The sequence below is a fragment of the Astyanax mexicanus genome, chromosome 6 (genome assembly GCF_023375975.1).
Source record: "Astyanax mexicanus isolate ESR-SI-001 chromosome 6, AstMex3_surface, whole genome shotgun sequence".
Taxonomy (NCBI): Eukaryota; Metazoa; Chordata; class Actinopteri; order Characiformes; family Acestrorhamphidae; genus Astyanax; species Astyanax mexicanus.
The window spans coordinates 53,039,178-53,054,915 of NC_064413.1; the positions used below are offsets into that span (position 1 = coordinate 53,039,178).

At 36.9% G+C, this 15,738-nt stretch overlaps 1 protein-coding gene across 3 annotated transcripts in view; it reads left to right on the forward strand.

The window, feature by feature from the left end:
* Positions 1 to 15,738, forward strand: part of dpp6a (dipeptidyl-peptidase 6a) — a 615,874-nt gene that overhangs the window by 542,554 nt on the left and 57,582 nt on the right. For all 3 annotated transcript variants that reach the window (XM_049480880.1, XM_049480881.1, XM_049480879.1), the window contains one exon: positions 10,331 to 10,451. In XM_049480880.1, coding sequence (XP_049336837.1) covers positions 10,331 to 10,451 — 121 coding nt within the window. The remainder of the gene's footprint in view (positions 1 to 10,330; positions 10,452 to 15,738) is intronic.

Consider the following 15,738-nt stretch of genomic DNA (forward strand, 5'->3'; position numbering starts at 1 on the left):
CTGATCTAACACATTTTTCTTTTGAGCAAAGTATAGGAACATGTTATTTTAGGTTGTTTTTTTAATGCCCAGGTTTGTCCTGATGCATTAGTTATTCAATAAATGAATAGCACTGAATGTCTGCATTCAGATTTGGGTTTTATCTGTACTGACCAGAGGTGGAAAAAGTACTGAAAATTTTTAATTAACTAAGTAATTAAGTACCTTTACTTTGCTAAAATTCTACTCAAGTAAAAGTAAAAGTACCCATCTAAAAATCTACTTGAGTAAAAGTAAAAAAAGTACTCAATTTAAAATTTACTTTGAGTAAAAGTTACATAGTTACTTTTAATTATTTGATGTAAAAACGTACAACAAGTTCCCACAAGCCACGCACACAGACCCCACACTACACAGCTTCTCTCCCACTAATCTTAATAAACACTGCATAGAGAAGTTCAGCTGCGCTGCCATGGAGAACAAAACAATTTCTTTTTTAATTCAGACAATTAGCTAAGTAAATTACTTGTGTTTTAAAAACTTCTTTAAAAATTACAAATTACTCATAAAATCTACTCAATTACAGTAATGTGAGTAAATGTAATTAATTACATTCCACCTCTGGTACTGACTGTGCATTCGTAGTTAGAGGAGCCATCTTTAGGTATAAACAAGCAACTGTGAAGCTGAGAGAAGATGGAAAATCAATCAGAACGGTTGCACAAATATTGTCCATAACCAGAACAACTGTTTGGAAGAAGAAAGTCATCACTGGTGTACTGAGTAACAGATATCAAACAGATAGATCAAGAAAATGCACAGCAGTTCATGTCTGAAACATTGTGAGAGCTGTTAAGAAAGATGAAACCAAACTGAGTGGGAGATCCTTCATCATGCAGTAAGATAATGGAAAAGCATCATAGAAGAGGAATGCAGAAGGTTAGTGGGTCGATAAAAAGAAAGCAAGAAAGCAAGGAAAACGTGTCAAAACAGAGCTAGAAAACTAGATAATACTCGGCAGGGAACAGAGGAAACAGAGGGCTATTTATACTGATACAAACAGGTGTGGGAAATGAGCTATCAGAAGGAGGAAGAGTCACCTGTTCAGTCGAGTCTTTGTAGTTCAAGGGCTGAGAATGCTGGGAAATGGAGTCTTTAGGAGAACCATAGTCCTTTTCTTTTTTAGCTGCTGTTTTTGTTGTTGTAGTTTTCCATTAATTACTCTTTTGTTTGTGTGTGAGATGAGACTCAGTGTCTCTACAATAGTGGACCCCAGTGTATAATAGCGTGTGTGTGTGTGTGTGTGTGTGTGTGTCTCAGTGAAGGATCTCTCCCAGCAGTGCAGTGTAATTAATTACCTGTAATTTCAGCAGTGAATTAATTAGAGCTGCTGCTGAATTGATACGGCTCAGCCTGTCCCGTCATTAGTCATGAAATAACCCAGATTAGTGCTGTCACTTCCTGTTACCACACCTTCTGCAGCTCCCCGCACACTGCAGCTAACTTCATTACACACTCACACACTCACACACACACACAGACACTTGCAAACATGTTAAAATGTACACGCAAAACGACATGCAGACGCACTAATACTATCTATCACCTGGGCGCAGTGATGCTCTGTATGTATAATTATACAGCTCTGGAAAAAATGCTTAAAAATGATGATTTTCTTTAATTTTACCAAATTGAAAACCTCTGGAATATAATCAAGAGGAAGATGGATGATCACAAGCCATCAAACCACCAAACTGAACTGCTTGAATTTTTGCACCAGGAGTAAAGCAGCATAAAGTTATTCAAAAGCAGTGTGTAAGACTGGTGGAGGAGAACATGATGCAGAGATGCATAAAAACAAAAACTGTAATTAAAAACCACCAGGGTTATTCCACCAGATATTGATTTCTGAACTCTTAAAACTTTATTAATATGAACTTGTTTCTCTTAATTATTTGAGGTCTGAAAAATGAAAAAAAAAAATTGTTATTTCAGTTATTTCTCATTTTTTAAAAATAAATGCTCTAAATAAATCAAAAAATTTATTTGGAATTTGGGAGAAATGTTGTCTGTAGTTTATAGAATAAAACAACAATGTTCATTTTACTCAAACATAAACCTATAAATAGCAAAATCAGAAAAACTGATTCAGAAACTGAAGTGGTCTCTTAATGTATTCCAGAGCTGTATTTATAAAACTCTTATTAAATCTAAATGATTGATCAATTAACCTTTATGTTAAACCACATTGAGCCATTACATAGCAGGGATTAAAATAAAAGAATTATGATTTATTTTTGTACCATCCTGGGTAAAAACACAGAGAAAAATAAGAAGCTCATAAATATTAAAAAGAAAGTCAAATTAAGTGTAAATGATAAAAAATGAAAATAATAAAGTAATTAAGATTTAATCGATAAAACTATAAAAAAGTCAAAAGACAAAAAAAAGGCAAAATCGATAAAAAAACTCAAATGAAGCTAACGCTATTAAAAAGTAATAAAACAATATAATAATATAACCAATCCTAATAAGAAAGCATGGTTCAGCAAATAAAAGAAAAATAAAAGATACATAAAAAATGAACTAAAACAAGGACTAAAAAGTAAAAATAAGTATTAAACAGTATAAAACAGCTACAGACTCTAAATTACCTCCAGCTCTCAGTATTGTTCACATAAGTATCAAAAGATCTGTGAGCTCTATGGGTGTATCTGTATGTTTAGGGTCATTGTCTTGCTGGAAGGTAAATCTCTATGGATCTCTGCAGCTCCTCCAGAGTGACCATGGGCCTCTTGGCTACTTCTCTGAACAGTGCTCTTCTTGCTCGATCTGTGAGTTTGTGAAATGTGAGAAAGATCAAGGGGTATGAATACTTTTGGAAGCCGCTGAATGTGTGTGTGTTTGTGTAATGCTCAGAGATAGAGATGTTAAAGCATAGAGAAGAGAGGTGGAGCTGGACTCTAAATTCAGAAAGGAGTGAGTCACGCGTTCAATCCCTCTCTGAAACTAATCTCAGGGGTTTAAAAGCACGATACACACACACACACACACACACACACACACACTGTGTTTTTCAAGCAGATGTCCTACCAAAATAAGCCTTCACATTCACAGAAGGGCTCTTCAGCTCGGTTATCACATGCAGAGTGAGTGTGCGTCACAGTGTGTGTGTGTGTGTGTGTGTGTGTGAAGTAGGACAGTCACTTTTAGAGTGGTGTCCTATATTTTAAATTTAAGCATCCTTACCTTTTTATAACCTCAAACTCATATATTTATAGCTATTTATGAGAAACCCATCTACAACTTTTAATAGATAAATCGATACATAATGAACTAATATTCGTGTCAGAGTGTCTTTGCTATCGTAATGACGGGAAAAGTACACCTTACGCAGCTCGAATCGCTTAAAAGGCCTGTACTAATTATCTTAATTAATCATGCGTGTGGTTAATTTTGGGTGTAACATGCAATGAAACAATCAGAGTGTCACTCGACATTCCCTTTAAGAGCCAGGTGAACTCTGACTCTGTGGATTGCTATTTTAACGGTGCAGCTACCTGGACGTGTCTAGCAAAGGAAACTGACCTGCTCGTTTACTAGGTGGTTGTTATGATATCCCAAGTTGTTGCAGTTATGTCAATAGGTAGGTAATATGATGTGGGGTTGCTGCTGTAGATAGTAAGTGTAATATCACAAATGTGTGACAGCTATTGTTTTATAACTTGCTGGTGGTATTATTGCCAGGTGGTCACTGTGGTATTATTAAATGGTTAGTATGATATACTGTACATGCCTGCTATATTTTTTAAAAGGTTTTTTTTGCTATGGTGGTTGTGCTTGGATATTGCATGTGGTGTTTGCTATAGCTAATATGGCTTGCTGTTGTTATTTAAGAGGTGCTATGGTATCTGAGGTGGTTGTTATGGTGTTGCGGAGTTATTGCTAGACAGCTGCTATTTCATCCCAGAAGTTTGCAGTAATCTACAGTACAAGTCAAAAGTTTGGACGCACTTTAAAATCAGTGGGTTTTATTCAAACTATGTAGAGGTTTTGCACGTCTTGGCTGAATTTTCTCAGTCAGCTTTATGAGGTAGAATCACCTGGAATTCAGGCTTTCAGTTAACAGCTGTGCTGAACTCATCAAGAGTAAATTACTTTAATTTCTTGCCTCTTTATGTGTTTGAGAGCATCAGTCGATAATCAGTTCAAAAGTATCCTGAAGTGCAGTCACTGCAAAAGACCATTAAAAATGTTGTTATGATGAAACTGGCACTCATCAGGACCACCTCAGGAAAGGAAGAGCAAGAGTTCCTCTGTTGTACAGGATAAGTTCATCAGGGTTACCAGCCTCAGAAACTACAGTATTTTGGTTTGTTTAACACTGTTTTTAAGTTACTACATGATTCATTATGTTGTTCCTTCATAGTCTGGATGACTTCACTATTCATTTAAAATATAGAATAGAATATATAGTAAATATATAGGAGCTTTAATGATTGACAGACAGAAAGTTTTAGCGTAATGTAATCTTAGGTGTATATTTTAAATGTAACTCCACCCTAAACTCTCTAAGAATCATTGCCGATGGGAATTTGTAATGAAATACTGTATATAAAGAGAGTGTTTTTTTTTAATAAAACGTCCCATTATAACATTAACCTTGAATTTCATTATTGAGGAGCTCAGAACCTGCTGATTGCTTAATTGTTCATTTTGCCAGCGAGTGTATATCACCTATAAAAAGCACTGCCTCCAGAAATCATTTACATAACCAGCAACGAGTCAAAGTGTTAAAAAAGCATTTTACATTTAATTTATAAAAGTGTGGCGCTGGAGGGGCCGGCTGCAGCCGGTGTTAAATCTGTTTCCTCTCTGTTGACTGAGGTGAATAAATGAAGCTCGGTGGCGACCCTGCCTCGCAGATGCCTTTTACATTAAGTGGATATGAAATATGCGAGAGTTTGACGGTACAGGCAGTTTCATATCTTGGAGGGAATTAGCTTAGCTTTAATGAGTGTGTGCTAAATTGCTACATTCACTTTTAGAGCCCTTGCTTTATGCATATTATCTTTGCCCTTTTGGTCAGACAGAGGAGAAAACGTACAGAATAAATGCTTTCAGAGTGTGATTGTGCTCGAGTCTGAGAGACTTTAACAAGAAACAGACTGTAATGTTTTAAACAAGTAGTTTAGAACATCTCATTTTTGCAGGGTGTTTTCTGGTATGCTGTGGTCAATCAATTAATCAATCAATCAATCAACTAAACAACCAATCAACCAACCAATCAATCAATTAATCAATCAACCAACCAACCAATCAACCAACCAACCAACCAACAAAACATCCAACCAACCAACCAACCAACCAACCAACCAATCAACCAACCAACCAACCAACAAAACATCCAACCAACCAACCAACCAATCAATCAACCAAACAATCAACCAAACAATCAACCAACCAACCAATCAACCAACCAACCAATCAATCAATCCACCAAACAAGCAACCAACCAACCAATCAATTAATCAATCAACCAACCAACCAATCAACCAACCAACCAACAAAACATCCAACCAACCAACCAACCAATCAACCAACCAACCAACAAAACATCCAACCAACCAACCAACCAACCAATCAATCAACCAAACAATCAACCAATCAACCAACCAATCAACCAACCAAACAATCAACCAACCAACCAATCAATCACTCCACCAAACAAGCAACCAACCAACCAATCAATTAATCAATCAACCAACCAACCAACCAATCAACCAACCAATCCTCCAACCAATCAATCAATCAATCAATCAACTAAACAATCAACCAAACAATCAACCAACCAACCAACCAACCAATCAATCAACCTTTATTTTGACTCGGAAGTACATTGAGGACAACCCTCATTATTAGTGTAGCTGAGCATTTACAAAATCAGTGATTGACATGACATAGAAAATATTAGCTACATGTAATTATTAAAATAAGAGTACATCAAATATAAAAATAGATAAAAAATAGAATTAGAATGATAATGTAATTATTGTGACTGGCCTACATTCAACTTCTACTCAACTCACTTTTTTTGATAGAGCACTTACAGTACTTTTATTAAAGTGGACTAAGTGGGTCTCTAGCACTCACAGCACAAATTAAACAAACACATCCTCTGCTTGTCTTGATGCAGAATAAAGTGGATAACCAGCACTCAGGATATTGTAAAGAGCTGCGGTGTGTGTGTGTGTGTGTGTGTGTGTGTGTGTGTGTGTGTGTGCAGCTGGGGGGGGGGGATTTAGAGGCGGTGGACTGGCTGTGTGTCCGGCTCTCTCTCTCTGATAAGTGTGGATTCAGTACAGCAGTGAGTTTAGAGGAGGATTAGAGTTCAATGTGGCATTACAGCTGCTCCTCCTGAGCCCAGCACCTATCAATAGGCATTGTGCTGTCAATAGCAGCTGCATTATCAGCACCAGCCTCTCCTCTGCACTACAGCCTGCTGCTGTTACACTTAAAGAGACAGAGCATGGAAAACGTAAAAAGAAAAAAAACGACACATGAAATAATGAAATAATGGTTTGATAAAGAATTTTAATATCATTAAATGTTCCAACTGTACCACTGTGCATCTCAAAAAAAAAAAATAAAACATAATTTATAAGTAGCTTTAATTTCAGTAATTCAGTTCAAAATGTGAATCTCATATATTATATAGATGTATTAAACACACAAAGTGATCTATTTTAAGTGTATATGCCTTTTATTGTTGGTGATTATGGTTTACAGCCATTAAAAACCTCAGAAAATTAGAATATTATATAAGACCTATTGGTGCTTTTGGCAGTGTGGGCAGTGTGCCAAATCCTGCTGGAAAATGAAATCCACATCTCCATAAAAGTTGTCAGCAGAGGGAAGCATAGTGTGTCTCAGAAAATTAATATCACACCTTAGCCTGTGTTGCCTGTCTTGTGTTGGTCCCATGTGCTCCTGTCCTCTGTTTTCCTGTCTGGTGTTCCCAGCCATGTGCTCTTTAAGCACATGGCCTTTTTTATGTTATTATAGTCTCCCAGCCTTAGCACCGCCTGTCTTATCTGTAACCCTGCCCCCTCGTTACTCCCCCAGGTGTCCCTTGTCTGTGCCTGTGTATAAATACCCCATATGCTTCTTTGTTCTCTGTTGTGCTTTTTGTAACATATTGGAGGCAGAATGCACATGCAAGTTGGTTTTATTTTTAGACATTGCAAAAACAAACACTGAGACAAAGAAATAAACACTAAGACAAACAAAGATGATGAACTAATGACGGGTATAAACAGGTATAAAGAAACAAAGAAGTGAAATAAACAAACAACGGCAGGTCAGTGGCTCCACAAACAGTGATCAAAAAACCCATCCAGATAGGGTCAAATAAAAAGCGTGACAGAGATCAATGAAACACATGAGGTACTTATACACAGGCACGGACAGGGAACCACTGGGAAAGTAACGAGGGGGCGGGGTTACAAATGAGGATAATTAGAAAACAAGGCCATGTGTTTAAAAACACAAGACAGACAAACGCTAAGATTTGACAATTATTTGACCAATTATATAAGACCAATTTGTACTTTTGTCAGTGTGGGCAGTGTGCCAAGTCCTGCTGGAAAATGAAATCCACATCTCCATAAACGTCGTCAGTATCAGAGGGAAGCATGAAGTGCTGTAAGATTTTGTGGGAAAATAAAACTGCACTGACTTTAGACTTGATAATAAAACACAGTGGATCAACACCAGCAGATGACAGACATGACTCTCCAAACCATCACTGATCATCAGTCAATTTTACATTTTATTTGTAAATCAAGGGAGCAGAGTCTGGAGGAAGAGTGGAGAGACACACAGTCCAAACTGCTCGAGGTCTAGTGTGAAGTTTCCACCAATCAGTGATGGTTTGGGAGTCATGTCATATTCAGCTCTGGAAAAAAATATTTCAATTTCAGTTTCTGAATCAGTTTCTCTGATTTTGCTATTTATAGGTTTATGTTTGAGTAAAATAAACATTGTTGTTTTATTCTATAAACTACAGACAACATTTCTCCCAAATTCCAAATAAAAATATTAATATAAGTCATTTAGAGCATTTATTTACAGAAAATGAGAAATGGCTGAAATAACAAAAAAGATGCAGAGCTATCAGACCTCAAATAATGCAAAAAGAAAACAAGTTCATATTCATAAAGTTTTAAGAGTTCAGAAATGAATATTTGGTGGAATAACATTGTTTTTAATCACAGTTTTTATGCATCTTGGTATGTTTTCCTCCACCAGTCTTACACACTGCTTTTGGATAACTTTATGCTACTTTACTCCTGGTGCAAACATTCAAGCAGTTCAGTTTGGTGGTTTGATGGCTTGTGATCATCCATCTTCCTCTTGATTATATTCCAGAGGGTTTCAATTTGGTAAAATCAAAGAAACTCATCATTTTGTACATTTCTATAAACCGTTAAAACAACTATAAAATTTAAGTTAGAAGTGGCTCTGTAATCTCTGGGGTCCAAGCACTGAACGCTTACATGTATATATGGAGCCAATGAAGCAAAAACTGATGGACTTGCTTTTATAATAGATCTAAGATCTCAAATGGACTTTTTTGGACATGACCTTCATTTGCATAGTTGTTGAACTAAATAATTCAACACCAATTAGCCCTGTATTTTAGTCTCAGAGAGCAGCAGCAGCAGTCACCGGAGTTTTCATGTTAAAATCACTGAAGTTTTCTCTCAGGAACGCCGCCGCCGGACTCCTCTACAGGGGTTTGGTTTCTGAACGCGCCAGATTTTTTTTTTTTACGGCTCATTAATTTTCATATCTGTATCTCAAGCGTTTCAACCTGCACTGCTTTTAGAATGAGGCAACAAACAACTCGGCCAGTCAGGAGAAAGCTCATTTACATTACATCAGTCCTAAAGGCACAAACAACAACAGAAACAACAGAGACTCTTTATTTCTTTATTTTGGTATAAACATAGATTGAAAAGTAATCAGGGTCATATTAAAAAAAAAAGAACTAAAGATTTTTTGATGCATTCAAATATTAGAAGTAGGTAAAAATGTACAAATGCCATTTAAAAGTTTGGACACATCTTTTCTTGGTTGGAAATTGAAAAACATTCAGGTTTTTTTACATTTTCATTTACATTTAAGGCATTTAGCAGACGCCCTTATCCAGAGCGACTTATAGCAGTACTTTAAAGTATTCATAGCTAGTTTGTAGCTAGGTTTTTTTTTTCTATAATTTTCTCTACTTAAAAGAGCTCCAGAATGGAAAACTATGTTTATCTTGGAATAGTTATATAGTTATTAGAGTAAAGAGAGTTTAATGCATGGAACTGTGAACCTGCATCACTATCCAATACTAAACTTCAGGGGTTGGACAATGAAACTGAAACACCTGTCTCATTTTAGTGTGGGAGGATTCATGGGTAAATTGGAGCAGCCTGGTGTTCAATCTTCATTAATTGCACATTGCACCAGTAAGAGCAGAGTGTGAAGGTTCAATTAGCAGAGTAAGAGCACAGTTCTGCTCTAAATATTGCAATGTACACAACATTATGGGAGACATACCAGAGTTCAAAAGAGGACAAATTGTTGGCGCACGTCTTGCTGGAGCATCTGTGACCAAGACAGCAAGTCTTTGTGATGCATCAAGAGCCACGGTATCCAGGGTAATGTCAGCATACCACCAAGAAGGACCAACCACATCCAACAGGATTAACTGTGGACGCTGTAAGAGGAAGCTGTCTGAAAGGGATGTTCGGGTGCTAACCCGGATTGTATCCAAAAAACATAAAACCACGGCTGATCAAATCACGGCAGAATTCAATGTGCACCTCAACTCTCCTGTTTCCACCAGAACTGTCCGTCACCACAGTAAATTATTGTGCTCTAAAACCAGCTGTTTCAGTTTCATTGTCCAACCCCTTGTATGTATCTATTTATGTTTTCCTACATAGTAAATAAATAGTGAAGTAATCCAGAATATGAAGGAACACATAAGGAATCATGTAGTAACTTGAAAGTGTTAAACAAACCAAACAAGCTGTTAGAGACTGTTAGAACTTATCCTGTACAACAGAGGAAACTCTTTCTCTTTCTTTCTCTTTCTGTGGCGGTCCTGATGAGGGCCAGTTCCATCGTAACGTTTTTGACAGTCTTTGTGACTGCAAGTTCTTGAAATGTTTCGGATGGACTGATCTTCATTTCCTAAAGTATTTTTTTTTTTATTTATTTAGTAAACTGTTTATTATTCCTCTTTGTCTTAAAACTTTAAAAGACTACATTCTTTTTCTTTCTTATCTTGTTTCAGATTTTCATATTTGAGAATAATATCTACTACCGAGCCACTGTGGAGAACCGCTCCATCCGCCTGGTTTCCACCGGCAAAGAGGGAGTGATATTTAACGGGCTGAGTGACTGGCTGTACGAAGGTAAGCGATTTTAATATGCAAATTTCACTTCTTACCAAACATCAAACTTTATTTTGTAAGAAAGGCTCAACAAACAGGGCCGTTTCAAGGTATTTGGGGGCCCTAAGCCAACACCAGCCGGGGATGAATGGCTAATTTGCTAACCGCCCACACGGTACACGCCCACTCACAACAGCATGTACATCCTAAAACACAAACAAGAGGCAAGCATAGGACAACATGAGCAAATTGTCACCTGCCAGTAAAAATGCAGGATAAGAAAATAAAAAAAAAACATCCTAAAACTGAGAAACAGCACCAGGCCAAGGTCATAAATAAGTTTTCCAGGACGGATTCCACTCAGAACAGGTCTCCTCAGAGCCAACCAAAGAAGTCCAGAGTCCAAATGTTCAACATTTTAATAAAATAGATGCATATGTACTGCCAGCATTGCTGCAGAGGTTAAAGAAGTGGGAGGACAGCATGCAGTGCTCAGTGTAACGTATTTTTCGCACTATAAGACTAAACGTCTATTTTCTGGTCTATTTTCATACATAAGGTGCACTGGATTATAAGGAGCATTATGCGACACTAGTAAGGAACAGGGGTGTTGCCATGTTTTCCTTCTAATTCAGCAGGTCTCGCTGCTGGGTGTTGAGACCCGTGAAGCTAAACCAGGTTGAGTAAACAAAACTGTAATTAAAAAAAATATATATATATATATTTTAAAGTCAAACGAGCACTGAATGTTAATCTACACAGATTTCTATCCTGAAAACTCTTTTTTGGGTGAGTAAAATGCTTCCGTTTATTTACAGTAAGATTAGATTTCCAAATTTTCACTAAAGCTGGGTGTAGCAATATTATCAATTGCAGCTTATTGCTAATGCTAACGTTGCCTGACAGTGCTATGTTTATGAACCCTGAGTTCCGGTGAGCTAGCGGTTCGTCTTACGTAGCTTGTTTTAACACAGTAAAAACGCAGACCTCCATCCGATACACTCTCTCTCTACGCACAGTTAGTGGGTAATGCTATTGCTGCTCCAGCAGTGCTAGCCGGGGTTAACAGCAGGCTACAGGCCGATAATACTCCCCTCTGAATGGCAAAAGAGTTACGGTTAGTGCATTTAGCAGCTAATGCTGTATAACACTGTACTTCAGCAGAGTGGCTTTACTGCTCCTTAATACCTGACTGGTAGAATTCATACATAAGGCGTACTGGATTACGATTTTTGGGAGAATTAAATGATTTTATGTGCGCCTTACGGTGCGAAAAATACGGTACTCAATTCTGTTGCCAGTGGTTTAAATATAATTGGCTGTGTGTTGAGTTACTTTATTGTTACACAAGCTGTACACTGACTACTTTACACTGCATCAAAGTGTCATATCTTAAGTGTTTTCCCATAGAAAGATACTGAAGAAGATCATAGTGAGCCAAATTAAGAGACAACTTCAGTTTCTGAATCAGTTTCTCTGATTTTGCTATTTATAGGTGTATATATGAGGTCAATTAACATTGTTGTTTTAGTCTATAAACTACAGACAACACTTCTCTCAAATTCCAAATAAAAATATTTTTGTCATTTAGAGCATTTTTTTACAGAAAATGAGAAATGGCTGAAATGAAATCATAATTTGGTGATATAAATAACCCTGGTTTTTAATCACAGTTTTCATGCATCTTGGCATCATGTTCTCCTCCACCAGTCTTACACACTGCTTTTGGATAACTTTATGCCTTTACTCCTGGTGCAAAAATTAGGTTTTCAATTTGGTAAAATCAAAGAAACTTAAAAAAGTGAAAGTGAAAAAAAAAAAAAAAAACAGCAGTACAAACTTCAGAGCTTTCTGGGTTAAAAACTTGCATTATGAGCCAGTGCACTCTTCAGCTTTGAGCTCTCACCTGTTCGCCAGACCCAGCAGCCTCCCATCACTCTAAAACTTCCACCCTACTTTAGTGGAAACTTTCTCGCCACCGGGTTGCCAGTTTTTGCGTCACTGTTTGGGCAGGTTGAGGTTTTGAGTTTCTGTAGTTACACTAATGATTAATAAATCACAGCGTAATCCCAGCCTGCTGAATGCTGATGAGGGAAGGCCCTGGTCCTGGGTAACGGGGGGCTCTGAAGGCTTCGTGGGCGAGGTTTAGCTGCTGGAAGATTCCCTGTGGAGCTGCAGCTCATTCTAAATGGGTGCTGACAGGTTTGGAGAAAGGTTAATGTATGCTAATACATACTGTTTCCCTTTGCCGCCCCCACAGGCTAATCCTGCTAATTCCCCTGATCACACAAACAGTTTAACTTAAATCCTTTAACAGCGACTGAAATTACAACAACAAGGTGTACATCCACACCAGACTGAGGCGTTTAGCACACATGCTTACTGCATCCTTAACAGAGGTGGAAAAAGTACTGAAAAATTTTAATTAAAAGTAAAAGTACCTTAACTTTTACTTGCTAAAATTCTACTCAAGTAAAAGTAAAAGTACCCATCTAAAAATCTACTCGAGTAAAAGTAAAAAAAGTACTCAATTTAAAATGTACTTTGAGTAAAAGTTACATAGTTACTTTTAATTACTTGATGTAAAAAATTAAAAACAAATCATAAATTAAATCGTTTTTAATTATCTATTATTCCACACAATAATTTGGATCTTTCAGGCAGTATTTGTTCAGACTACCCCATAAAATCAGTGTTATAGGTTTTTAATGATCCATTTTTTTTCTTTACCAATAAAAAGTTATGGTAATATAGGTGACTATAAACTGTAATTTTATAATTTTACAGTTCATTATTATTATTATTATTTTTTAACTTGCCATTGCTGTGCTTTAACTGCTATTTACATTTTTTTTTACATTTAAGCAGATTGTTTAATGATAAAAATATTTATCACCACATGCTTTCACAGGTTTGATGTGGAAGTTTTGAGAGCTGACAGCTCTATCCGTGCCAATTTTTTTTTTAATTCAGATAATTTTTTTTTCCCAGTATTTTTTTTTACTCAGTAATTGGGAGTTTTCCAATGTAGCAAAGTTAATTACTTGTGTCAAAATGTACTTGAGTAAAAGTAAAATTACCTATTTTAAAAACTACTCTAAAATTACAAATTACTCAAAAAATCTACTCAATTACAGTAACTTGAGAAAATGTAATTCATTACTTTTCACTTCTGATCCTTAAACATGAAGACCTGATTTACAGTGGTGTGAAAAAGTGTTTTCCCCACTCCTCATTTCCTGATTTCCTGATTTTATGATTTTTTTTGCTTGTTTGTCACACTTAAATGTGTCAGAACCTCAAACCAATTTAAATATTAGTAAAAGACAACACAGGTAAACACAAAATGCTATTTTTAAATGAAAGTTTTTTATTATTAAGGGAGAAAAAATCCAGACCTACATGTCCCTGTGTGAAAAAGTGATCGCCCCCTTGTTAAAACATACCGTCACTGTGGTTTCTAACACCTGAGTACACTGTCTCTAGCCACACCCAGGCCTGTTCTGAATATTGCCACACCTGTTCTCAATCAAGACATCACTTAAACAAGAACCTGCCTGACAAAGTGAAAGATCTCCACCAAAAGATCCTTAAACGCTACACATCATGTAGGAACAATTAAGAAAGAAGGTAACTGAGATCTATCAGTCTGCAAAGGGTTATAAAGTCGTTTCCAAAGCTTTGGGAATCCAGCGAACCACAGTGAGAGCCGTTGTCCACAAATGACGAAGACATGAAACAGTGGTGAACCTTCCCAGGAGTGGCCGGCCGCCCAAAATTACCGCAAAAGAGCAGCGACGTCTCATCCAAGAGGTCACAAAAGACCGACAACAACATCCAACAAGAACTGCAGGCCTCACTTGCCTCAGTTAAGGTCAGTGTTCATGCCTCCACCATCAGAAAGAGACCGGGCAAAAATGGCCGACATGGCACAGAGTTCCTTGACGAAAACCACTGCTGAGCAAAAACAACATTAAAGCTCGTTTCAGTTTTTCTACTTTTCCAGAACACCAAGACTTTTGGAAAAACATTCTGTGGACCGATGAGACAAAAGTTGAACTCTTTGGAAGGCATGTGTGCCAGTACATCTGGCTTAAAAGAAATACTGCATTCCAGATAATGAACATTATACCAACAGTAAAACATGGTGGTGGTAGTGTGATGGTTTGATGATAGTCTGGGGCTGTTTTGCTGCGTCGGGACCTGGAAGACTTGCTGTGATAAACAGATCTATGAATTCTTCTGTCTACCCAAAGATCCTGAAGGAGAATGATGTCCGACTATCTGTTCGTGACCTCAAGCTGAAACCAACTTGGGTTCTGCAGCAGGACAATGATCCAAAACAAACCAGCAAATCCACCTCTGATTGGCTGAAGAAAAACAAAGTGAAGATTTTGGAGTGGCCTAGTCAAAGTCCTGACCTAAATCTGATTGAGATGCTGTGGCGTGACCTTAAAAAGGCCGTTCGTGCTGGAAAACCCTCCAGTGTGGCTGAATTACAACAATTCTGTAAAGATGAGTGGAGCCAGAATTCCTCCACAGCGCTGTAAAAGACTCATTGCAAGTTTTCGCAAACGCTTGGTTGCAGTTGTTGCTGCTAAGGGTGGCCCGACCAGCTATTAGGTTTAGGGGGCAATCACTTTTTCACACAGGGTCGTGTAGGTTTAGATTTTTTTCTCCCTTAAAAATAAACACCTTTATTTAAAAATAGCATTTTGTGTTACCTGTGTTGTCTTTGACTAATATTTAAATTTGTTTAATTTTTCCAAAATATTTAAGTGTGACAAACATGCCAAAAATCAGGAAATCAAGAAATCAGGAAGGGGGCACTTTTTCACACCACTGTAAACTCGCTAACTCAGACCTGCATTTAAAACGTCCAGTTCAGTCCAGTTTGGGTGTGTTTTTCCAAAACACAGTAAAAAAAAATACTGTATAATATGGGATTTATACAGCAATGTGTAAAAGTATTTTTCTTAAACTTTAATATCAGACAAAGATAAACTAAGTAAATATAAAAAGCACTTTTTAAATTATTTAAAGTTTTATCGGTAACACTTTACATGAAGTGTTGACTAACTAACATGAATTAATGCATTAGTTACCATGAATACGACATTAATGAGGTAATACATTAACAGTGCTTAGGTAATGTTGATTAAACACGAAGCACCGGCATTTTAGCTAATGTTATTTTAGTGAACTATAGCAGAACAATGCTTAGTATACTTTAATCTACTTTTTTCACTAAGGGGAATTACATTAAAATAAAAAAGTGTAGTTCATAGTAGTATATATTTTTTAAATA